A 26,548-nucleotide genomic window follows, 5' to 3' on the forward strand; every position below is an offset into this window, starting at 1 on the left:
GTCAGCTTAACACACAAACTAGAGTTATCTGAAGAGGGAACATAATTGAGGAAATTCCTCCATAAGTTCCAGCTGTAAGGCATTTTCTTAATTAGTGATTGATGAGAGAGGGCTCAGCCCATTGTGGGTGGTGCCATCCCCTGTGCTGGTTGTCCTGGGTTCTATAAGAAAGCAGGCTGAGCAAGCCATGATGAGCAAGCTAGTAAGTAGTGCCCCTTCATGGCCTCTGCATCAGCTCCTGCCTCCAGGTTCCTGCCCTGTTTGAGTTCCTGTTCTGACTTCCTTTGATGATGAACAGCAGTATGGAAGTATAAGTCAGATAAACCCTTTCCTTCCCAACTTGCTTTTTGGTCATGGTGTTTCATCTTAGCAATAAAAACCTTAACCAAGACAATATCTGATTCTATATTGGAAAATTTCAGGGAAAATGTCACATATTACTATAAATATCAGTATAAATACATGTTATGGTTTACTTGAGTTCAGTGAATCCACAGAAATGGAAAAATGCCATATAAAAGAATCTAAAATTTACCCATGGTGGTATGTGGCTATAATCCAAGTGCTTGGGAGATAGAGACAGGAGGATTGAGATTTCAAGGTCATCTTTACTTATATAGTGGGTTTCAGTAGCCTGGTCTTCATGAGACTCTGCCTCCAAAAAAAACCAAACCATAACAAACCAAAGAGTCTTCCAACTATCCACCCCAAACCATCTACTAACCAATCAACCATTCATCTAACCAACCATCTAACCAGCCAACCAACCAACCAACCATCCAACCAACCAACCAACCAACCACCAATCATCAACTAACTACCAACTAACCATCCATCCAACCAACCATCTAAACAACCAACTAGCCATCCAATCAATCAACCAACCAACCACCAACCAACCACTAACAAACTCCTAACCAACCAACCAACCAACCATCCAACCAACCAACCAATCACCCACTAACCAACTACCTACTAACGATCCAACCAACCAACCAACCACCAACTAACCAACCAACCATTCATCCAACCAATCATTTAACCAACCAACCATCCAACCAACTAACCAACCAGTCATCCAACTAACCAACCACCAACCAACTACCAACCATTCACCAATCAACCAACCAACCATCCATCCAACCACCTAGCCAACCAACCATCCAACCAACCAATCATCTAACCAACCAGCCAACCAACCAACCATCTAACCAACCTGCTAACCAACCAACCAGCCAACCAATAAAACAATCACTAACCAACTACCAACCAACCAACCAATCACCAACCTGCTGTGGCATGTCTTTCTCTGTGCTATGAATATGTTTTTATTACCATTGGTTAAAAAAGAAGCTGCTTTGGCCTATAGCAAGGCAGGATATAGCCAGGTGGGAAATCCAAGCAGAGATAGAGGGAAAAGAGGGCAGAGCTGGGGAGACACTAGCGAGTTGCTCAAGAAGCAAGATGTGAAAGTACTGGTAAGCCACCGGTCACGTGGTGATACATAAATAGAAATTGGTTAATTTAAGATATAAGAACTAGCTAATAATAAGCCTGAGCCATAGGCCAAACAGTTTGTAATTAATATTAAGCCTCTGAGTGATTATTTTATAAGCTGCTACAGGACCAAGCGGGACAGAGAAAAGGCTCTGGCTACAACAACCAACCACCAATCAACAAATAACCAACCAACCATCCATCTAACCAACCACATAACCAACTAACCAACCATCCAACCAACCAACCACCAATGAAATACCAACCATCCAACTAACCAACCAACCAACCAATCACCAACCAACCAAGCACACACATACAAAAACAGAGCAACCTTTATGAATGGTAAAGATACTCGCCCAGTATTAATTGCTAAGTATTTAAGATGCTATTTTTAAGTGTTTCCTATTATGACTTGAAACTTACCCTTGATGTAACTGATGACATCCATCAGATCATTCAGATCCACTGTTCTGTTACCTGTAAGTTAAGGGAAGATGATTCCATGTTTCTAAGACTCATAGAAGTTATACTCCATTACCTTCTGAAATTATAAAGAACCTAAGAATTTAGTGACATTTTTTCTAGATTTCCTTAGAATGTTATGGGTTTATCCACAGTTAACAATGTTATCTTGGAAATGAAGAAAGCTTATACTGTGAAATGAATAATAATTATATCATCTTTTCCCCCGTTGTTTTAGAGACCACTAGAGTCATCTAAGTTAAGAAATGATTTAGCATAGTTATGCATAGGGAGAATCTGACTTTATAGATTTTTATTTTGTCAGTTAATTGGCAAATACAGAGTACCTTCCTTGTGCTGGGTACTTTGTGAGGACTTGTGGGTGCTAAAGGGAGCATCCTCAAGGAAGAGGATGGGTTCTAGGGAGGAAGACAAGCAAATGAACACACAAAGGGATAATTTTTCACTACCAAAAATGAAAGAGGACCCTGTAATAAAAAGTAATAGAGGATAGGAATGCTTTAGACAAGGAGGCAGGAAAGGCCTCTCTGAGGAGAGTCAGTTGGGTTTTGGACTGAATGATGAGAAGGGTTAGCCATGTGAAGAACTGTAGGGAGACTATTCCAAAAGAAGGTTATGATGTACAGTTGTACTATGATGGGAATGATGTGACAGGAGAAGAAAGGAACATATGCAAGGTCCTGACTCAAACCCACCGGAATAAGGAAAGGAACATATGCAAGGTCCTGACTCAAACCCACAGGAGTAAGGGTCCCAAACAGTGAGATGTTGAGGGGAAGGACTGGAGATGGGAAAACAAAGAAGACAGAAAGCTAGGATAGGGAGGTAAGCATGAGCTGATGACTCATGCCACCAAGTTTATTAAGAAGTACAGCCTCTTGTACACTGTTTGAAGGGGAAAACTGGAAGGAAGTCATCAGGAAGCTAATCAAATGTGTAAACAAAGGGAACACAGTATATCTCAGGTGCACATAGGCCGAGCACACAGCAGCCCTGGGACTGGTAAATACAGCCCTTCAAAGGGAGAAAAGTCTAGTTTCCAGGCTTTGTGGGATATTTATATACTCTGTGAAGATGTTGTGCTGTAATTAGTGTAATAAGAGCTGAATGGCCAATAGGTAGGCAGGAAGAGGTTAGGTGGAACTTCTGGGGACAGAGAAGACTCTGGGAAGAAGAAAGGCAGAGTCACCAGCCAGAGGTGGAGGAAGCAGACTGGGCAGTACAGAGAAAGGTAATGCCACTTGGCAGAATGTAGATGAATAGAAATAGGCTGATTTAAGTTATAAGAGCTAGCTGGGGAAAAAGCCTAAGCTAAGGCCAAGCTTTCATAATTAATAATAAGTCTGCATTTCATTATTTGTGCACTGGCAGCCCGAAGAAAAATCCGTCTACACACAAGAACTGAAACCTTAATTTCCTTGAGGCGCTGGCTCCAGCTCCAGCTTAGACTTTGTTAAGTCTGCTCCTGGGCAAGAGTATAGGACTAACATTCCCTTTGTCCTTCAATCAGGCCTCTTTGAAAGCCTTGGATCATCCTGGCTCCCACAGGCTCCAATCATAAAGAGCCTTGCAGGCTACAAAGAAGCTTGGATTTTATTCTGGTTGCAGTGTAATAGCATTGTAGATCTTGAAGACAAGGAATAACTTGATTTGATTTCAGCTTTCAAATGGTTACTCTGGCTGGTGTGTGCAGAATAAGGAACTTGGAAAAATGGAGACTAGATAGATTATTTCACTGGATAAGGAAAAGATGATGGTGGGTAGGGCCAGGAGAGCAGCAATGGAGACAATGATAAAAAGGATGGATTTAGGCCAGGTGGTGGTGGTGGTGGTGGTGGTGGCGGCGGCGGCGGCGGCACGCCTTTAATCCCAGCAGAGGCCAGTCTGGGCTATAGAGTAAGATCCAGGACAGGCCAAAGCTACACAGAAAAAACCTGTCTCAAAACAAAACAAAACAAACAAACAAACAAACAAAAAATGATGGATTTAGAACATGTTTGTCAGGTAGAGATAGATTTGAATGTGGGTTGAAGAAAGGGAGAACAGAGGAGTGATGTCTCATCTTCCACACTCTCCAATCATCAGGGTGATGGGGAAGGATCAAGGCTGGAAGAATTAACTAATAGTTTTATTGAATCGGTAATGTCTTCCAGAAATCTAAATGGGATCATCAAATGGATAATTTTTATATACTATTCCTGACTCAGACTGACCTAGAGAAATACATGTACTTAATCAGATTGGAGATAGCATATGACCCAATGGCACTGGATGTAATCACCTAGGAGGGTGTAGATGAAAAAGGCACTCATGGATCCAGCCCCGGCACTGTGTGATTTGGAGATCTTGTATGAGAGGAAGAGTTAGAAAAGGAAATGGAGACAAAGATAGTGAGTGGATAAGAACATCATGTGAGAACAGGACCTCTCAAGTCTGGAAAAAAGTTTTCAGAAAGGGGTGGCCACATGTGGCAAGTGTTGTAAAGATGCCAAGTGAGGTGAGAACAGACTTGACCATGAACCTGAGCAAAGATAGCTCACTGATGATCTTGTTGAGAGTTGGGTAAATGTGATGCTGGGGATGAAAACCTAGTTGGAGTGTTAAGGAGTAGAAGATGAGGAAGAAGAGACAGCCTGGCCTCAGGCTCAGTATGTCATTAAGGATTACCTTGGACTTCTGCCTCCACCTCTCAAGTGCTGGTACTATAGGAGTGTATGACTTTTTGAGTAGTCTGCTGTCAAGAGGAACTAAGGACAGGATGTAATAGGAGACAAGTGTGATGGACTGGCATATCAGTATCAATGGCAACATGCAGAGAGAAAGCATAGTGAGGAAGACACTCAGGACACAGGGGAGGATAGCATGGGCGATAAGAGGGGAGCCCTGTAGGAGCCAGGTCTCTAAGACAGCAAGAAGCACCAGGGTCCATGCACAAGTGAAGAAGCTGGCTCTTTGTAGAAGTGGTTCTTGTCCCTTTAGAGCAGGACAAAAGGTAGGGCATATGGCCCTGGGTGCAGATGGCTCCTAAAAAGGAGGGAAGGAAAGAAGGACCTTCTTGTCTAATTGCATCTGTTTTCTTTATGAAATCTGAAGTGAGGTCATCATCTAAAAGTTAAGGTGAGAAGGTACTAGAAATTGAGTAAGAAGGTGTGAAATTATCTCCAGAGTAAGACAACAGTCCTTGGAAAATGTAGCAGAGACTTCCTTGCAAGTGTTCGGGACTGTCGTGGAAATCTGTGACTGTTAATCTGCAGTGAATTCTATTAGCCTGGTTTTATGATTCTCCAGCCCTCTTGAGTTATTGAAGAGTAAGTACAGAGTAAGGAGATGGCTTGGTTTTTGCCAAGTATGTTTGGTAGGAGTTCTGAGGCTTTGTAATGTTATGTGATATTAAGCATGGAATCTAAAGAAGGAAGATGGCAGTGGTGAGTGGTTACTGCATAAATAACAAGCCAGAGGGAAAGGTATAAAGGCCTTCATGCTGGAGAGAAGCTGGAGTTGGCATTTCATGCTCTTTTCTCCCACAGCATGTGCTTCAGTGGCATCAGGATACCATGTTCAATGTTTACAGAACGATGGCACACCAATATGTTTTGGTCCATATATAATTCTTCCTAATCAACAGTGCCATTCTCCAGCTCAGAGCCCTTGCTCTCATCTCCATCATTTCAGAGAAACAAGGCCGATTCTCACCTCATTGCATATGGGTCTGCACGCGCATACGTGTTTTGATTGTGTGTGTTGTGTCTCTGTGTGGGAATGTGCACATGAGCAGGTGTCTGTGGACACCAGAGGTATTTGATGTCCCTGGATTTGGAATTACTGACAGTCGTGAGCTGCCCTACATGGGTGCTGGGAATCAAACTGGGGTCTTCTGCAAGAACAGTCTGTATTAACTGCTGAACCATCTCTCCAGCCACTGAATTATGCTGTGGAGTAATCCTTCTGTGCACTGTGAATATGTATTACTCTCAGTAGTTAATAAAAAGCTGACAGGCCAGTAGTAGCCAGGCAGGAAGTTAGGCAGGAAAGCCAAACTGAGAATGATGGGAAGAAGGAGGGTTGAGTCAGGAGAGATGCCAGCAGACAGAAAGAGAGCAAGATGGGCACGCTGTACTGAGAAAAGGCCACATGGCAAAACATAAGCTTGAGCTATTGGCTGAGCATTTATATATTAAGCCTCTATGTGGTAATTTGGAAGTGGCTGCTACAAGAGGAAAATTCCGCCTATAGAGTTATATCCTTGTTTAACTTGTTTCATATAGTCTCCATTATTGTTTTGTTAGAGTACTGCTTACAAAGAAGTCAGGAACAGGAGATCAGGATGACTATCGGGGGTTCTTAACCTGGTGTTCATATATTGATAAAATTCAGGGATTTCTTGAGTTTGAGTGGGAAAAATATACACTTATTTTCACTAACCACTAACTGAAACTTAGCATTTTTTTTTTTTTTTACAGATTCTTCAGACAGCAAACCATAGACAGCAGAATCTGTAACTTTGTCACTGATATAAATCACCCAAGGTTCATGTCAGTGTTATTGTTGCAAATATGTTGAAATGTTGCTTATGCCCATCTCTATTTTAAAGTGACAACAATTGGACCTGCTAGAAGAACTTAAGGGCTTTAAAAAGTATTAACCATTTGTAACATGAATGTTTTGATAAACCATATTTTAATATGACTTATTTCTTTGTAATCTTGTGCTTCAAAAATTTACTTAGAAGGATACTGTTGTAGCAGATGTAGAAACAGATGCATGGCACAGTAAGGTTAAAACCCCTAAGCTACAAGACACTGTAATTCCAAGAGGAGGAACAGGAGGAACAAGAGAAGGAGACAGAGAATTGGAGTGCAGAGAAGAGCTGTATTTCTCTGACTAATAGGGTAGTATCTGCAATACTCACCATCAGATGGCAGCTGGGCCATTAGTTCTTCAAGTTCTTCATCTTTGATCTTAACTCCCAGGTTTTCCAAGAGAGATTCCATTTTTTTTATTTTGGCCCGTGGCCCTTGGGAAAGAAGGGCATGGGATGAGAATGTGAGTATTGATTCTTATGGGTGAAAAGCACTGATCATGCTCATACATCAAACACTCTTACTGGGAAGCTAAACACTAGAGCCCAAGGAAACTGTTATTGCATGTACGTCCAAGATTTAGATATATCTGTTAACAGTAGAAAAAACTGAAGGAAATAAGCATTCACTTGTTAATAGTATTTGTCTTTATTAGAAAGATTATATTTGTGGAAGACAAGGAGACTTTTTGCCTTTTTTAAAGTGTAAGTGCTAGGAATCAAACAGGCATTACTCTGCCTGACATTTTACAAACTTCAAGAATATTTAAAAAATTAAAAATTTTTTTTTTGGTTTTTTGAGACAGGGTTTCTCTGTGTAGCTTTGCGCCTTTCCTGGGACTCACTTGGTAGCTCAGGCTGGCCTCGAACTCACAGAGATCCGCCTGGCTCTGCCTCCTGAGTGCTGGGATTAAAGGCGTGTGCCACCACCGCCCGGCAAAATATTGTTATATAAATTCCTCTATCCTCCTTCTCCTTACAACTCCTCCCAAGTCTCTCTCTCAAATTCATGATCACTTATTCTTTAATTATTGGTACATATATATGAATAAATATATAAATACAATCTACTGAGTTCATTTAGTATTGCACATATAAATTTATCTATCATCTATCTATCTATCTATCTATCTATCTATCTATCTATCTATCTATCTATCTATGACTGACCACTTGGTATTGGTATTGGATGACAAGTTAGGGGACTCATTCCTAGGAAGACTAAGCCTCTTTCTCTCAGTAGTCATTGATGGTAGCTTTCATTTCAGGTTAGGACCCCATCGGATTTCCCTCAACCACATTGGCATGTCAATTAGATTTAATTACTTTATTTTAGATGTATGAGTATTTTGCTTACACATATTTATATGCACCATGTACATATCTGGTGCCCACAGAGGTCAGCAGAGGGCATCAGATCCTCTTGAACTGGAGTTAAGGATGGTTGTGACCACCATGTGGGTGCTAGGAATTAAACATGGGTCCTCTATAAAAGCAGTAAGTGATCTTAGCCACTGAGCTGTCTCTCTAACCCGGCCCTGCTTGGCCTTTACTTTTCAAGTAGTTATTTTTCTTGAGTTGGAGAATTTTCTGATAGTTTTTCTTTTTCTTTGAGAATTGAATCCAGGACTTGCACACACTAGGCAAGCACTCTACCACTGAGTTACACTCCCATCATGTCTTTAAAATTGTTTTTGAGATAGAGTGTGACTAAGTTGTACAGGATGCCTTCAAACTTGAAATCCTCCTGTCTCAGCTTCTGGTAGCATTTTAAAATATAGTCTCCTAATTAAAAAAAAAAAACAGCTGGGTGTGGTGGGTTATACTTGTACCCCAGTACTTAATTGGGTGAGATAAGAGGATTGCTGCAAATTGGAATCCAGCCTGGAGTACAAAACGAATTTTAGGCCAGTCCAGGCTACAGAATAAGGTCCTACCCCCAAAAAACAAAAAGAAAAAACAAACAACACACACACAAAATAGGAGGACAGTGGTTTGCATGGAGTATATAAAATAGAAATAGGGTATTCCCTTTAAACCAATCCAGGCTCTCCAGGATCCGTGAGAAATCAACAGAGGAGAAGGCCAGTCTAATTAATGTCTGATGGTTGAAACAGCCACCTACACAAATCTAACCAGAAAACTGTTAGGAGTTTTCTACAGTATTATGATACTTAACCTATGTCTCTCAAAGTTCATGCATTCAAACATGAGAAGCAAGTTATAAGTCATACTGATGGATCAATAAATTGGCAGGAAGCAAAGCTGGAACATTTTAAGAGCTAACACTAAACATGACCCCCCCTCCCCCCTGCCCTGATACAGGGCCTTGCTACATAGTGCACACAAGATTTGAACTCACAATCCTCCTGCCTCAGCGTCCTAAGAGGAAGGATTGTAGACATGTGCCACTACACCTGGCCAAGGATTTTTTTTACTTGCTTTTCTACCACGAAGCTCACTCACCTTTGAGATCCGTCACATACTTTAGCAGTCGCTTCTTATATATCTTCCCACCAGCTGCAAGGTGAGATAGCATTCAGAATATCAGTTAACGGTTGGGAAGACTGACAAAGGCAGATGACACAGGATGACATCCACGATTTAAAAAACCCTTCCAACCACCTTCTGATTTGTTTGGAAGTTTACTTTTACCATCATGTAAGAATGAAACCAAATATGAAGAAGTGAGTTACAAATACATATCTTGGCTGAATTAAAAAGTCTTAATTTTCCCTTTCTCCCTTTTCTTTTCTCTTTTTTTAAAACTGTAGGTGGATGTTTTGTGCACTACATGCATGCGGAGCATGCAGAGTCCAGAAGAGGGCGTCAAATCCACTGGAATTAGAATTACAGATGGGTTTGAACTGTTTTGTGGGTGCTGAGAAGCAAACCCTGGTCCTCTGCAAGAGCAACAAGTGCTCAGAATCGCTGAGCCACCCCTCCACTCCTCTTCTGGGTCATCATTTAGAGCTGGCAGTATGCTCAGGGGAGCAGGAACACTTAAGTTTGGTGGTAGGGGTTTGTGAGAGATATTATCAACCTTCAAGAACAGGCAACAAGATTTCTTCGACAGTGAGAATTGGGTTTTCTTCATGGGTTTTCCTGGATGCCGATGTGTAATTCCCGAAGGGTGCCCCTGAATGCAAGTCTGAAGGACTGACTTCAGTACTCACCGTAGACGGCCAGGCTTTTCTGCAGATCCTTGTACGTTCTGTCGGGGAGCACCAGTCCCACTCGCCTCAGCACATTTTTCAGATCTTCAACCTCAACCTTCCTCCCTTTAGGAAGATGCAGATTTTTAACAGGTAAGAATTTCAGCAAGGGATAAATGATTTTGTTTACTTATTGTGTATATGGCTGGGCAAGCGCTTCTGTGCACATGTGCATGTGGAGGTGAGAGGTCAGCCTTTGATCCTCAGGAGGTGTCCTTTTTTTGAGGAAGGGTCTCTCACTGCAAAGTGGGGCTTGCTGAGTAGGCAATGCTGACTGTCAGTGAACTCCAGGAATTTCCCTGCTCTGTATCCCAGCACTTGGATTACAAGTTTATGCCCAGCTTTTTCTGTGGGCTCTGGGATTAATACTCAGTTCCTCCTGCAAGTGCTCTCTGGACTGAGCTATGTCCCAAGCATGGGGTTTTAGATCATGGAAAAATTATCTAAATTACTTATGTGGCATAGCCCCATATTATAGGAGGGAAATTTCTTTCTTTCTTTTTTTTTTAAGATTTATTTATTTATTATGTATACAGAAGAGGGCACCAGATCTCATTACAGACAGTTGTGAGCCACCATGTGGTTGCTGGGAATTGAACTCAGGACCTCTGGAAGAGCAGTCAGTGCTCTTAACCTTTGGGCCATCTCTCCAGCCCCAGAGGGGGGAAATTTCAAGGGAAATTGTTAAGCTACCTAAATTCAGGGACATGTGAATATATCATTTGTTATAGAATGAGAATTTATACTTTAATAAAGGGAAAGCTCACATTCCAGATACAGATCAAACCCCACCGTGAGACTGAATAGTACTGATTTATGCTTTGTCTGTTTTGACAGCATGTCCAATCCCCAGTAGTGCCTCCCCAAATCCAACACACATGTACGCACGCACGCACACCCTATAACAAATAAAGCCTAAATCAAATATAAGATTGTAGAACAAATATTCAACTCTTAATTTTGTAGGAGAGTTAATTTACCATGTCAGTAGTCACCTCAAAAGAAAATTAATGTTTGAAGACAATATATATATATTTTGTTTTTCGAGACAGGGTTTCTATGTGTAGCTTTGCGCCTTTCCTGGAACTCGCTTTGGAGACCAGGCTGGCCTCGAACTCACAGAGATCCTCCTGCCTTTGCCTCCCGAGTGCTGGGATTAAAGGCGTGCGCCACCACCGCCCAGCCAATATTTATTTATTTATTTATTTTTTTACAAAATATTAAGGCCTTAGTTAATAATGAATGCCTTTTAACTATCACTACTTACCAGTAAAAGTTTTTGCTTCATCCATTAACGCACTTAAATCAACCAGTTTATTTTCTGTAAGAAAAGACAATCCAGGCACAGAGACACGGTTAGATTTGGAAAAGTCACCAAAAAAAAAAAAAAAAAAAAAAAAGGTAAGATGTAAAGAGCTGGGATTCAGCCATCTTTCATGATTTTTATTATTATAAACTCTTTTAGCTCGAGAAGAAACGGATAGATGAAGCTGGAAGTTTAAGGACATCTCCTGTCACTGAATAGCATTCTGAGAGCCACTGTCCTTCTCTCCCTCTGGGAAGACCCTGGGCAGCAGCTCCTCTCTTATTTCTTCCTAATGGATTACACTGGGTTTGCCTCTTGACATTCCTGTCCAGCCAAATTGATCTCATCAAATCATTTATGAACTATTTCATTAAAAGTAGGTCTATAAGCTTATGCCAATAATCCCAGCACTCAGGAGAATTGCTAGGTGTTCGAAGCACACAGGCTACAGTAGAAGACAAAATAGCAGAAACTTGTAAATATGAGAAGGAAGAGACAGAGGAAGAAATATGGGTGAAGTGCATTCGTTAACTGGCTGCACAGACTATGCGGACATGGTGAAATGTTTCATAAGCTTTCCTACGAGACTGACTTTTTTTTTGTTTTTTAAACTCTTCTAAGAACTTATACAGAAGCCCCAACTTCCTTCTGTGGTATCTGAAATACTCACCATCGACAGGCAGATGTTTCATGAGATCATCAAAGTCTTCCTTCTCAAGTTCAAATTCTGCATTCTTCAAAACGAGTGGTATATGACAGACTTGGATTTTTTTCCCTTAAGAGACATGGAGATGGAAGTAAACGCAAGGAATTCCCAAGGTGGGAGATGACAGCTTTGGGGGTATGGAGAGTGGGGTCAGAGAGACGGCTCAGGGGTTCAGAGCACTTTCCGCTCCCCCAGAAGCCTGCAGGTTGGTTCCTAGCGCACACATTATTCAGCTCACAGTCACTCCAGCCCCAGGGGAGGTGACTCTCTTCTAGACTCCATGGGCTCCTGCACACAACGTGCATATACCCACATACAAGACACATAATTTAAACATTAAATCCTTAAAAAAGACTATAGATATTAAAGACCACAGATCCAGTCCCAGGGGGGACAGAGAACTATTGGCTGTTTTACAACCTAGATCAGTCACTGTTGGAGTTGGGAAGAGGAAAGCCCCCTCACTGAGATGCAACTTCCAGTTGAAGTGATCACAGATGAAGATACACTGTGACAAAGATAACCTCAAATCTGCTACAGTGACACACACAGTACCAACACCACCTTCCTCAGCTACAGTAAGCTAAAAGAGGAATGTTACCCTGTAAGCCTGTAAGCCCTAGGTGAGTTCTGAGGACATATTCAGAATCAGCAAACTAGCAGCATCATGGAATAGCAAGATTCTAATCAGTGAGACCTTGAAACAACATAATTGCAAAGCACAGGAATTGCAGGTCCTGTTCTCGGGATTCTCACCTTTGATTGACGCCACACTGTCCAGTAATCTCTTCTTATAGACTGTTCCATCTTCTGTAAGACATGGCACAAGGAGAAGGATGAGAATCTCTGTAATATATTCTCTCTCTCTCTGCCTTGTACGAGTGAGGCAAGCAACTATCCTTAAGTGACATCTCTAGCCATGAAAGTCTATAATTTTATAATATATTTTTATATGACTCACCTAGAAATTTGTTTCATCCTTAACTAACAGCAGAAGGATTGTGCTCAATGTGCTGAGTCTAAGACTTAGTTGGAACACATGGCAACTGGTAAGGTTGCACTTTTGACATTGCACTCTAGTCTCTGTCTTTCCAACCCTTTTCTCTGCCCATGAGGTATAGCTAGATGTTTACCCCAACATGGCAGACCATATAAAAGAATAATATTAAAAATAGTTACCAGCCAGGCACAATAGTTTATGCCTCCTCTCAGCATTTGAGAAGCTGAGACAGGAGAATTACAATTTGAGGCCAACTTGGGCTACATAGTGAGCTCAAGGCCAGTCTGAGGTATATAATGAGTCTCTCTAAAAAAAGTGTCAATTTGAGCAGTAATAAAAACAAACATTTTAAATTACTTGCTAAATTAACTCCATAAGCGAAGGTGAAGTAAAATTGGGACAGATAATATCCACCAGTACAATGTATCCTTATGGGTTCTATCTGTCCCCAGAGAGCTTCAGCCTGTGGACCCTCAGTGTCTGGCACGTGTCTGATGTAGACTCCAGTCCAGGCCATTTGCCTCTCTTTGCTACTTTCACAGAACCAAAGTGCTAAGAAAGCTGCAGGGTGTTAAGAGGGCTTGCTTAGCATGCAGAAGAGACCATCCTGATCACCAGCAGTATCAAAGGGAAGGAGGAAGGCAGGGAAGGAAAGAAGGGAGGGCGTAAGGGAGGGAAGGAGGAGGCAGTTATTGAGATTGGTTCCTTGAGAGAACAATGAGGAGGCAGGTGGGAGAGGCGGCAGATGCAGCAAATGGGCAGCTTTAGGTGCATGTGGCTAGAATTCAGATGGGGGAGATTGCAGACACAGGGCATGGGCAGCCTTAGGTGCATGCAACAAGAATTCAGATGGGGGAGATTGCAGACACAGGGAATGGGCAATCTTAGGTACATGTGGCTAGAATTCAGATGGGGGAGATTGCAGACACAGGGCATGGTAGTCTTAGGTGCATGCAGTAAGAATTTAGATGGGCATTGAGCTTTGATTGCTCAGGATGCTGCTGCTCCCTCCAGGGGGCAAGAGTACCCTTGCCAATGTGCAAGCTTACCCTTGCTTGGGAGACAATTGGAATAGGAAGGATGGGAGCTGGGGCAGGGAAGAATGGCTCTGTCAGGGTCCTTGGAACTGGTCAGGATGCACAGGTGAAGGTCAGGATAGCCTCTAGGTCTTTTTTCCCCACCATGAGCCATGCAGGTGATCTGGAGGTAGAACTTTTGAGGGGCTTGTGGGTTATGCCACTGACACAGTGGATACTGTCTGTACAGATGCATGATGCTGGAGGGACCCTGCTCACAGGAATTTACTTTTAGCTGGATTGTGGGGAGATGGGAGGTTTCCCAGGGGACAGACAGATGGGTGGTACACTGCAGGGAGCTGGGGGCGAGGCTACAGAGTTTGGCCAGGGCTCACTGGTTGAATAGAAGTTTCTTAGTTTCAAATTAAAACACAAACAAGACAAGGGCTTTTTATTCACCACTGTTCTCACCCAGAAGCCCACAGTACCCCATTCATTTCTCTGAACACCAGCAGCATGCTAAATACTCACTTGTGATGGGCAGAGATTTCAATAGCTTCAATTCTTCTCTTTCACTGATGGCAATTCCCATGTTCCCCAGAACGTCTTTTAAGTCTTTGGTGTCAACTCTTTCTCCTTGAAGTAAATGGGAGTTATTTCAGGTTGAGAGATAATGTAATGAACAACAGCACTATCTAGCTGCTGGGTGAAGCAAGCACAAAGATGTGAGCCAAAGTCACTAAGTTGGAGTGATTTGAAAGTCAGTATTTGAAAGCAAATTAAGTCGGGTTAGAGGACAACACTTGTCTCCTGTGCTGGGGGTCAGTATAGCATGGAGCAGCACTGTGTGACAGCCGGGGACCCTGGCAGCACTACAGTTTGAGTTCTCTCTGAAATTCACATTGAAACTTCATATTCAGTACAGTGGTAACAAGAGGCAGGAGCTTCAGGAGGAAGTGAGGTCACCAGGCTTTTCCTGCATGGGGTTATAGGCCTCTGGAGAGGCTCACAAAGCAGGAGGCCCTCGGTTTTCCCTTTCCACCCCCCACAAAGTGAGGACACAGTGTCCAAGGCACTAGAGCAGGAAGTGGCCCGAAACGCAGCCAACACTGGGTATGCAGGTGTGGAGGTGTGGACTTGTCGGACTCCACAGGGATGAAAAGGAATCATCTGTTGACTGTATGTTACTCAGACTGTGGTTGGTTTTGTTTTTAAATAAAAGTATGAGAACATTAAGACAGACGGCATGGGACTTACATAATTCTACTTGTATGTAAAAATCTCTCACTTCTACTTAATGGCCTGAATTATAGAACTGACTGTTCATACTGATCATATTCCTGATGCAAAAATTTTGTATTCAAGTTCACTATGCTAATATATATTTTGTTTCTTCAAACACTAGTGAAATGAATACTGTACAGACACAAATATTGAAGTTAATATTTCTCTCTGAGAGGTCTATACTTCTCCTAAATTTCTAATACTCAAAATTGCTGTCATTGAGACAAAATTAGATGGAGGGGTAGCCTGACTCTAAAGAAAGGCAATTTCCTACTCAGATCAGGGTCTCAGTCTTACACCAATTACATCTTACATGAATTCTCACCTGTGAAAGATTTTGCTGCATCCATCAACACATCCAAGTCAACCTTTTCATGTTCTGTAGGAAAATTCAAAATTTAGATTCAGAGATGAAGACAGATTTAAAAAAATCATATTAATTTCTTGAAATGTGGCATATAGAATAATAGCAAGTTTTCATGCTTTTGTTTGGAATTTTTATTTTATTTTTGGTTTTTTGAGATAGGGTTTCTCTGTGTAACATCTCTGGCTACCCTGGCTTTGTAGACCTCAACTCACAGAGGTCCACCTACCTCTGCCTCCTGAGTGCTGGGATTAAAGGCGCGCACCACCACCGCCCGGCCCAGAATTTTTATCTTCTAAATCAACAAGAACAAGTAGTAGAGAAGATTCAAGCTATATGTGTATATCCTTTCAGTGACTATTATTTTCCTCTTCTTCCTCTCAGCATTCTGGGAGTAGAGTTTTGCTGGTGTTGGGAGACCTAGTCCTCTTGTGCTGCGTGGATGTAGAGACATGCCAGGACAGCAGCACTTCTCCAAGCGTGGTCCGCCAGCCTCCTGAGTCACCCGCACTCTCACCTTTTCCACAGTGTCTCCATTTGCAGTGGCGATTGGGGAAAACTCCTGCCGTCTTTGAATTAATGGCATCTAAAGGCATTAGCCGTCATTCTATCCTGGGCTATGTGTTCTTACAGTAAGATGCCAGTTTCACTTAAGAATGTCCTTGAGAAAGCAACAAAGGTGTGTGTGTGTGTGTGTGTGTGTGTGTGTGTGTGTGTATGTGTGTGTATGTGTGTGTGTGATGTGTGGCATGGTGTGCTCATGTGTGTGTGGAGGCCTGAGTTCAACTTTGGGTGTAATCTACCATATTTTTTGAGACAAGGTCTCTCACTAGGACGTGGGACCAATTATGTCAGGATTGCTGGCCAGCAAGTCCCTTCTTCACCTCCTCAGTGCTTACAAGTGTGTGTGTGATGTCCTGCTTTTTATGAGGGTTCTGGAATTTAACTTGGGTCCTCCAGCTTGTGCAGAAAGTGCTTGATGGACTGAGCTCTCTCCTCAGCCATAAATCTGATTTAAAAATTTTTGAATAACTAAATGTAATATTTATAGGAGTGGTGTAATTAGTCAGTATTGTGCAAATGACCAAAGCATGCTGTTATGAGATCATGCATGGGTGAAGATCAAAGGCTAGGGAGACTAATATGCTTTAGTGTAATTAAGTATAGAGAAGGTTCACTGAGAGAGTTTTTGATCCCATATGGTAGCTAAGTTTTAAGAAGCTACTTGTTGAGTTTTGGGATAATAGCAAGGAAAGATCTATTTGAAAAGGCTATCAGTTGCATCTCTTGCCAAATATTTGCATATGTATGAAGTCAGGTTATTTATATATATTTTTACTGAAACTAAATTAGTCCAATGAGGGCTGAGACTGCAAATCAGTGGTTGGGTGCATGTCTACCATGCATGCCTACCATGCATGCCGTGTGTAAGGACCTACATTCAATCCCCAGTACTACTTCAAAACCAGAATAAAATGAAATAATCAAAATATTCCAGCAGAGTGCATGAGAAAGTAAATATGGGAGTCTAGACATTAAAATGATTAATAATTTAAGACAATTATTCTCACCTCTTGGCTTTGTTTTAGGGAAATATTTTCATAAAATGTATTTTATCAAGTAATAAACTTATTGCTATTTTCACAGGATGTAACGAGTCGGGCTTTGTGGCACACACTTGTAATCCCAGCACTTAGGATTGAGGCAGGAGAATCAGGAGTTTGGAGCCAGCCTGGGGCTTCATAGTAATTTCTTCACCAGGCTATGCAATGAGACCCTGTCTCCAAAAATAACAGCAGTAAGAGTTTAAAGAACTAATATATAAACATTATTAAAATGTGTTTTAGTTTCTAACACAATAAATATTGATAACTAATAATTGTCAAAACAATTAAGAGTCAAAACAATTAAGGGGCCATAACAAGGCACTGATATCTTTGCTGGTTGGCTTCATAGTTTTCAGATCCATTTCTTAAAGATTTAATAGCATTAATAATCAGGAAATGCATTTTCAATTTTTTTTAAAATAGGCTCTCATTATGTAGTCCTGGCTAGCCTGAACCTCATTATGTAGACCAGGTTGGCATAAAACACACAGAGGTCCGCCTGCTTCTGTCTCCTGAGTGCTGTGCCACTCTGGCCCACACACTTTCAATTGCTGAACAGTATTTTTCTCTTTATTCTGTGTCACTGTCCCCTCCCTCTCAAGTCTCCACACTCTAAGTTTCTACATTGACCAGCCGTCTGCGGTGGTCAGCAGCGTGGTTCTGTCGGGAAGCCGGCCGAAATTCTATCTGCTCTGTTCTCTGCACTGTTCTCTGCACGTCATTTCTTCTCTGCTGCCTGCAGGCGGGACAGGCCATTGTCTGGGGAGGGAGGTGGGGTAAGGCTCACCGGTCACGGGCAGGCGGGACTGCAGGTCCTTCAGCTCTTTTGCTTCCAGTTTGAAACCAGTGTTTTGAAGAACAGTCTTCATATCATGGACGTTAACTTTCCCTCCTTAATGAAAACAAGAAACAGTAAAGCTGTTACAAGATTAAAGGCTGGGACTGTCCACTCCTCCCCAGAAGTGAAAGCACACAGCGGCAGTCAGGATTGTGCTTCCTTAGTCAGACTTCTGAGAGCTACCCCAGGGAGAAAAAGTACACTTTGGCAATTCTGGTGAGCTAGGCGAAAAGAATAATTAAGTTATTCTGGATAAAAAGTAAGATTTGAACTTACTACAGTAACAGAAAATGACCTCCCAAATATACTTTTATATAAAAGGAAAACTGTAGCTAATGAGAAAGAATTATTAAAAACTACTGGCATGCTGGGTGGTGGTGGCACATGCCTTTAATCCCAGCACTTGGGAGGCAGAGCCAGTAAGTTCAAGGCCAGCCTGGGCTACAGAGTGAGTTCCAGGACAGGCTCCAAAACTACACAGAGAAACCCTGTCTCGAAAAACAAACAAACCAAAAAACGCAAAAAACAAAAAACAAAAACAAAACCCAAAACAACACCCTCCCCAAAAAACCCCAAACTACTGTCAGGGTTTTTATTGACTCAATCTGAAATATGAGTTACTTATAAAGTGTCAACATGTATATTATATAATATGTGATATATATAATATATATTATACATATATAATATAATATAATCTATTGTATTTTAGATGAGTTAAAAATTAAATGTTAAAAAACCACAGGAAAGGCCGGGCGTTGGTGGCGCACGCCTTTAATCCCAGCACTTGGGAGGCAGAGCCAGGCGGATCTCTGTGAGTTCGAGGCCAGCCTGGGCTACCAAGTGAGCTCCAGGAAAGGCGCAAAGCTACACAGAGAAACCCTGTCTCGAAAAAACAAAACAAAACAAAACAAAACAAAAAAAAAAAAAAAACAAAAAACAAAAAACCACAGGAAAATAAGGAGAGGCTAGAAAAGAAGTGGTTGATAAAATTAAGTACCCAAAAATGAAAAATACCCATATATCAAAGTTGATCATAGTCTCCTAGACCTAGAGGACTAGGGGTAGGTGTAGTCACTGCTAATGGGTAGAGCTTGATTGTGGTGAAATTGTACAACTTAGCAGTGTACTAAAAACCCTTGAGTTGTATACTTTAAATGAATGAATCTGATAGCATGTGAATTGTTTTTCCATTTTATTTCAATACAGCGTATGCAAATAAAATGCAAATAACCAACTGGGAAAATATTTATTATGTATATGACAATGTGTTTATATAAAATTAATATATAATATTAACTATAAACACATTTAATTATTTTAATTATTAGAAATAAATGTTCATACTCTAGTAGGATAATGGACAAATGGCCCTGATAAGAAATTCAAAGTTTGGAAGCAATAATGTTATATGTCTTAGTTAGGGTTTCTATTGCTGTGATGAAACACCATAACCAAAAGCAAGTTGGGGAGGAAAGGTTTTTTTTTACACTTCTGTATCACTGTTCATCATCAAAAGAATTCAGGCCGGAAGGGTCCTGGAGGCAGGAGCTGATGCAGAGGCCATGGAGGGGCGCTGCTTCCTGACTTGCTTCCCATGGCTTGCTCAGCCTGCTTTCTTATAGAACCCAAGACCAGCAGCCCAGGGGTGGCCCCACCCACAATGGGCTGGGCCCTCTCTCATCAATCACTAATTAAGAAAATGCCCTACAGGTCTGCCTACAGTGATCCTATGGAAGCATTTTCTTAATTGAGTTCCCTCCTCTCAGGTGACTTCAGGTAATATAATAACCTTTCACTTTCGTGACAATAAAAAATAAAAACATTTTTTTATTTTTAATAATGAATGAAAACATTCATTTTTATGGAATCAAATTATCAAGAATCTAAAATTCTGAAAATGATATTTGAGTATTAAATGTAAAATGAATAAAACACCAAGTAAGAGTTTAATTAAAAATAGACACGTACACAGGGAAAACAAGAGGTAAGGTAGTAAAAAATGTGTAAGTCCATTTTTCTATACTTTATTTTATATTCCAGATGATTCTTAAATACCTAGTAGATAGCAAATAATTATTGAATAAAACTCATAGTTTTGTTATTTTATACCTTAAAGAGAACCTCAAATTTTATTGTTCTTATTCTCTTTTTCACTCACCTTTGAAGCACTTCACACCAGATAGTAATTCTTTCTTAAACACTGTTTTGTCAGCTGTAGGATAGAACACAATCATATTTTGAAGGATGATGATAAAGGTCTACGCTCATACATACAGAAAGGAAAAACTTAGAAGTATCACAATTCATTCTCAATGAGATGAGAGGTGCTCAGGAAAAGCCCATCAAGAACACAGTCAGAGGTGGTGTGCTTGTTTAGGATGCTCAGGTTCTGGTTAGACTCCAGCTCTGTGAGAAACCTCAGCCCAGGGGACCTGATCCGGGGAGGGGAGTTGAGTACAAAAGCAATCAGCGGTACCCAAGTGCACTGAAGGACAAAACTTGTGTATTTTTCTGCTTATATTTGGCTTCATTCTTTTTCTTTAGTTTTTATACCATTCTGTCCTTCCATTTCCTCTAGATTCATAAGACTTTCATTTCTCCTAAAGGAACAACAACACATCTTAAGACAGGACGTCTGCCTGAAGGGACCTTTTCCTGATCCTAAGGTAAAATGAGTACAGTTTCAGAAGTGCCAGCTGGAAGCCTGGCATAGACGCCTGCCTGAAATCTCAACATCTGGGAGGCAACACCAGAGTTTAGGGTTCCAGGCCAGTTCTGGAGACATAGTGAGAGACTGTTAAAAAAAAAAAAAAGGCTGTGTTTTCTTTCCTATGTAGACTGTATTTTAAAATATAAGTACACACATATATTTACATATCATACACGCATATGACATGAAAGCAGAAATGGAATTACTTGGGAGAAAGAAGGGGGTCAGTGAAGTCCAGTCGCAGAGAGGGTAGGGGGATTCTACGAGCAAGGGGCATCAAGATCATGTTTGGAAAACCCACAGAGACAACTGAACCAAGCTAGTGGGAACTCATGAACTCTAGACCAACAGCTGCAGAGCCTGCATGGGAATGAATTAGGTCCTCTGCATATGGGAGACAGTTATATAGCTTGGTCTGTTTGGGGGGGGGGGCTGGCAGTAGGATCAGGATCTATTCCTGGTGCATGAGGGGGCTTTTTGGAGCCCACTACCTATGGTGGAATACCTTGCACAGCCTTGATGCAGGGGTAGGGGATTGGACCTACCTCAGCTGAATGTACCAGGCTCTCCTGACTCCCCATGGGAGGCCTTACCTTTTCTGAGGAGGGGATGGGGGACAGGTTGAGGGGGAAGGCTGGGGGGGGGTTGAGTGGGAGGAGGCATGTGAGGGGGATCTGTGGTTGGTAGGTAAAATGAATAAAAAATTTCTTAATAAAAAAAGAAGGGGGTCAGTGAAAAGGGGGAAAAGGGGAATGAGGGAAGGGTAGTGAGAAGGTAAATATGAGTGAGGTAGAATGATATATCTGTATGAAAATGCCATAATGAAATGCATCATATTATATGCCAATGAAAATAAGTAATAAAAAGTTACTGAAAAAAATAAGAGAAATGCTAGGTAGGGTTGAGTCTTTTTTGCCAGGAACTCACATGTAGAGCAGAATGGCTTTGAACTTGCAGTGATTATCCTACCTGGATCTCTGAGGGGCTGGGCTTGGGCTAGAGAGTTGGCTTAGTAGGTAAATGAACTTGCTACCAAAACTGAAGACCTGAGTTCAGTCCCAAAAACAAACACCATGGAGAGAGAACCCATTCCACTAGCTGTCCTCTGACTTTCACATGTACACATGTGCATGGTATGTGCTTGTGCACATGTATACACACATACAAATAAATGTAAAACAAACAAAGAAGTTCAGGAATTGCAGGCATGTGTTATCATGCCTAGTATAGAATTGGGTCTTTTTATAAAAAAAAAAACATAGAATATTTCAAATATTAGAATTAATACAAAATCTTCAAAATATTTTAAAGTATTCCAACTTTAAAAACAACCTTTGACAGCAGGAATCTGGGGCAATGGAAACAGTCCCCATTTCTTCTGTGGTTCAGACAGAGTCATATATGTGCAGACATTAGTCAATGCTTGTCGAATGAATACATTTTTTAGGGATCCGGGGAAACAACACACAAAGCTTACCACAGACAGGTAGAGTTTTGAGCAGTTTTTTGTTTTCCTTATTGGTCATTTCTATACCCATGTTTTCCAGAATTTCTTTTATGTCCTCTGCATGAATCTTTTCTCCTTTAAAAAAGAAAACCATCATAGGTGAGACAATAGAATTATGTATTTTCTAACATTATATGAATGAAATGTGTACATGTAACACACATGTGAGTCTCATCCCTGTTGACATCCAAGGAAAGAGCAAGGGACCCAGGGAGGATGTGTTAGCTCTTCAGTGTCAAGAAGGGGAGGAAGAGCTGGGTGATGGTGGCACATTTGGAGCTTGGTGAGTTTGAGGCCAGCCTGGTCTACAGAGTGAGTCCCACGACAGGCTCCAAAGCTACACAGAGAAACCCTGTCTCAAAAACTAAAACAAAAGAAAAAAGATGGAGAGGAAGTTTTTTTTTTTTTTTTCTCCTATCAGCTGGGTGGAGTAGCACATGCTAGAAATCCCAGCACTTGGGAGTCTGAGGCTGAAGGATTGGAAGTTTGGTCAGTTTGGGCTATATATAAAGATCCTGTCTCAAAACAAAGACAAACAAACAAACAATAATTAAAAAAACAAGAAATTTTAACAAGTAAAAGGGAATCTCTTGAAGTCTACACTGTCTGTCATATAACAGTACAACAGGGATCATAGAACTTTTCAGTAATTTAGTTGTTTGTGATAGCTAATATAGGACACTTGGCCATTAAAATAACAAATCTATTCTTTTTTTTTTTTAAAAAAAGATTTTATTTTTTAGTTATGTGTGTGGTTTGTGCACCTTGTGAGTCCAAGACTGAGGAGGCCTGCAGAGGCCATCTGATGCCCTAGAGCTGGAGTTACTGGTGGTTGAGAGCAGCCTGACCGGGGGCTGGGGACCAAGCTTGGGTCCTCTGCAAGGGCACAGGCAGGGTGAGCTGCTGCGCCAGCTCTCAGCTGTGATAATTCTATTCTTTTTGTTGGTTTCATACTCTTCCTCTAGCACTTCTACCGCTTCCCTCTTCCTCTTTTTGTCTCTGTTACTCATGTTTGTAAAATGACAACCTAGCAGAATTTATAGTATACAGTTACTTTAAGTTTGAGAGGGCAAGAATCATAGCCCTCCCCAACACAAGTTTAAAATTTTTATGTTAGCATAAAAGTAGTGGGCATCATTATGGCATTCCCCTCCTTCCTTCCCTTTCTCCTCCTCCTTTCCCCCTCCCCTGATCTTTCTTTCTTTCGACAGGGTCCTATGCAGCCCAAGCTGACCTTAAATTTGCTATGTAGTGGAGGATGACTTTGAACTCTGGATCTTCCTGTCCCTAGAGCCAAGTATGGGGTTACAGACCTGTGTCTTCTTCAGTTCCTCTAAAGCCTCATTGTGGAGGTTTTCATCTCCGTGTTTAGGTTTATCCCTTAGCATTAATCTATGTTTAAAAGCTCTCATGAGTGAGTGCCCCTCCCCCATCCTGATTTCTTTCTTGGCAAGTTTGTTATGGATATATGGAAAGGCTACTTACTTTGAATGCTGATTTTGTATTCTACTACCTCACTAAAAATGTCTGATCAGCTCTAAGGGGTTCTGGAAGAGACTTTAATGTCCTTTAAGTATAGGATCATGCTATCTGGAAGCAAGGATACTTTGAATTCTTGCTTTCTTATTTATATCCATTTTCTCTTATCTTAATTATCAGACTTCAAGTACTATATTGATTAAGAAATGTGAGAGGGAACACCTAGTGTTGCTTCTGATTTTAGAGGAAATGCTTTCATTTTTTTCCCGTTTGGTATAATGTTGAGTGTAAGTTTGTTATATGTGGTCTTCATTTTCTGAAGCATATACCTTCTATTTCTACTTTATTCAGGGCTTTATCCTGAAGGATAAAAAGCTTTTTGTCAAAGGTTTTTATCTGTAGTTATTGAGTTGATCATGTGATTTCTGTTCTTCAGTATCCGTGGTGTATTACACCTACTGATTTGCATATGCAGAACAAGTATCGTATTCCTGAGCTTAGACCAGTTTGCTTATGATCTATGATCTTAATGTGTTCTTGAATTTGATTTGGAGGTATTTTATTGAGATTTTTGCATTTATGCTCAATAGGGAAACTGGCCTATAGTTTTCTTGCTGTGTCCTTACCCTGCTTTGGAATCTACTGGCTTTGTAGAGTGAGTCTATATGGTGAGCGTCTTCCTTGCATCCTTTGTAGAACAGTTTGAGGGGTATTGGTGTTAGCTCTTCCTTAAGTGGTAGCTAAAAATCAGCAGAGAAGCCATCTGGTTTAGAACTTTACTTTGTGGGGAGGTTTTTTGTTTTGTTATTTTCTTTTTCCCTGAGGCAGGGTTTCTCTGAGTAACAGCCCTGGTTGTCCTGGAACTTGATTTGTATGAGTTATAGGCTGGCCTATAACTCACAGAGATCCACTTGCCTCTGCCTCCCGAGTGCTGGGATTAAAGGCGTGTGCCACCACTGCCTGTCTGTGAGGAGAATTTTTATTGCTTCTTCAATCTTATTTTTATTTTTGATTTTTTGAGTATGTGTGTGTGTGTGGTGTATGTACATGATTGTTTAGTTGTGTGTGTATGTGTGTGTGTGTGTGTGTGTGTGTGTGTGTGTGTGTGTGTGTGTGTGTGTGTAGGCCAGAGGTTGACTTCAGGTATTGTTTTTGATTTCCTCTATTGTTTTTGACCTTTATTTTTGAGGCAGTTATCTTATTGAACCTGGGATGCACTGACTGGCTAGACTGACTGGCCAATGAGCTCCAGGGATTTGCCTGTTCTCACTCCTGGGTCACAGGCATACACGGTCACATCTGTCTGTTTGTGTGTTTTGTTTTTTAAAATGGGTGCTGGGGCTCTGAACTCAGGCACTCCTGCACATTCCACAGGTGCTCTACTGACTGAGGCGCTCCTGCAACCCTCTCAGTCTTATTTTTTGTTAGGCATCTCTTTAAGTGCTTTTTATTCCTTTGATTTGATTTTGGTATGTCGTCTCTAAGTATGTGTCATTAGAAAAACAACAGGCTTTCTAATTTGTTTTGAAAGCATTCCCTAACGATGCTCTGGGTTTTACTGGCACTGTTGTAACACACATTTTCCCTCTAATTTTACTAGTTTGGGTCTTTCCTTTCTTTTGGTCAGTTTGGCAAAGAGTTTGCCTTTTCAAAGAACTAACTTTTTGTTCAATAGATTCTGTGTGGTGATCAGAAGGCAAAGCTAGCCACTAGTTAGCCATAGAGGCCATGAAGTGATGACACACGCCTTTAATCCCAGCACTAGGGAGGTTGAGACAGGAAGTGATATGGCTGGGCGGAAAAAGGAATATAAGGTGGGAGGAGACAGGAGCTCAGCCCTTTCAGGCTGAGGATTCAGTAGAGATAAGAAATCTCTCTAGTGGCTGGCTGCTCTACTTCTCTGATTTCTGGGTTTTTATTATTAAGATCAATTAGGATTCGTGCTACAATTCTGTGTTATACTTTCAGTCTTCACTTCATTAATTTCTACCCCAATCTTTATTGATACCCACTTCTCTTGGTTTGTATTTGTTCTAGCTTTTCTAAAATCCTGAGTTATATTACTAGGTTGTTAAATTGAGATCTCTGATTTTTTCAATACAAATATTTGTGGCTATAAATGTTCTTCTGAGAACTGCCTTGGCTGTATTCCAAAGGTTCTGGTAAGCTATGCTTTCATTTTATCTGATTCTAGGAATTTAAAATTTTCTTTCTTGGTTTCTTCAGTGACCCACTGGTCATTCAAAAACACACTGTCAGTTGCAAGTATTTATGTGTTTTTTGTCTTGCTATTAGTTTCTAGTTTTATTCCACTGTGATCTAATGAGTTATAAGACATTTTCAGTTCTTCTGTATTTGTTAAGACTTACTCTGTGAAGTTCTCTATTTTGGAGAGGACAGTATGGGGTGCTGAGAAGGGAATGAGTTTTCTGTACCTGTTGTATAGAATCCCCTGGAGATAGCTGTTAAATCTGTTTAATCTATGATATAGTTTAGGCTGGAAATTTCTTTGATTTTTATGTTATGTTAAAACATATTTGAATATAAAATGTAAAGACCACACAATATAATACTCATTTTAACAGCTCACTCACCTGTAATCTTTTTAATTTCGTTCATCAATACACGGAAGTCAGCCTTCCCATTACCTTTAAGACAAAAAAAGGATAAAATAAATTTATAGGAAAATTATATGAAATCATTAAATTGTAAATTATAAAACAGAAACCTATATTCACTCACTTGAAAAAAATTTTATGAAGTTTATATCTTTCATGTCTGATCCTCATCAGTTTAATTAATATAGCTGCTTTGATCTCCACTATGAGCATTTGTATAGCACAATGCAAGATCAAGCACTCTCCTCGAATTTAGCCTCAATCTGTTGCTAGTCTTTTCTGCTAAATGAGAGCATCTGTCTACTCCTGGCTGCTCCTGGAACTTCAATATGA

The 26,548-nt window shown here is 40.9% G+C and overlaps 1 protein-coding gene across 1 annotated transcript in view; it reads right to left on the reverse strand.

Moving 5' to 3' along the window:
• Efcab3 (EF-hand calcium binding domain 3) overlaps positions 1–26,548 on the reverse strand; it is a 104,359-nt gene that overhangs the window by 39,305 nt on the left and 38,506 nt on the right. Inside the window, exons 24-36 of the mRNA XM_037200901.1 lie at positions 26,192–26,245; positions 22,089–22,193; positions 20,060–20,113; positions 17,848–17,952; positions 15,415–15,468; positions 14,337–14,441; positions 12,546–12,599; positions 11,754–11,858; positions 11,045–11,098; positions 9,739–9,843; positions 9,029–9,082; positions 6,893–6,997; positions 1,924–1,977 (exon numbers count right to left, since the gene is read on the reverse strand). Coding sequence (XP_037056796.1) covers positions 1,924–1,977; positions 6,893–6,997; positions 9,029–9,082; positions 9,739–9,843; positions 11,045–11,098; positions 11,754–11,858; positions 12,546–12,599; positions 14,337–14,441; positions 15,415–15,468; positions 17,848–17,952; positions 20,060–20,113; positions 22,089–22,193; positions 26,192–26,245 — 1,008 coding nt within the window. The remainder of the gene's footprint in view (positions 1–1,923; positions 1,978–6,892; positions 6,998–9,028; positions 9,083–9,738; positions 9,844–11,044; positions 11,099–11,753; positions 11,859–12,545; positions 12,600–14,336; positions 14,442–15,414; positions 15,469–17,847; positions 17,953–20,059; positions 20,114–22,088; positions 22,194–26,191; positions 26,246–26,548) is intronic.

This window comes from Peromyscus leucopus, chromosome 8b (genome assembly GCF_004664715.2).
Source record: "Peromyscus leucopus breed LL Stock chromosome 8b, UCI_PerLeu_2.1, whole genome shotgun sequence".
Classification (NCBI taxonomy): domain Eukaryota; kingdom Metazoa; phylum Chordata; class Mammalia; order Rodentia; family Cricetidae; genus Peromyscus; species Peromyscus leucopus.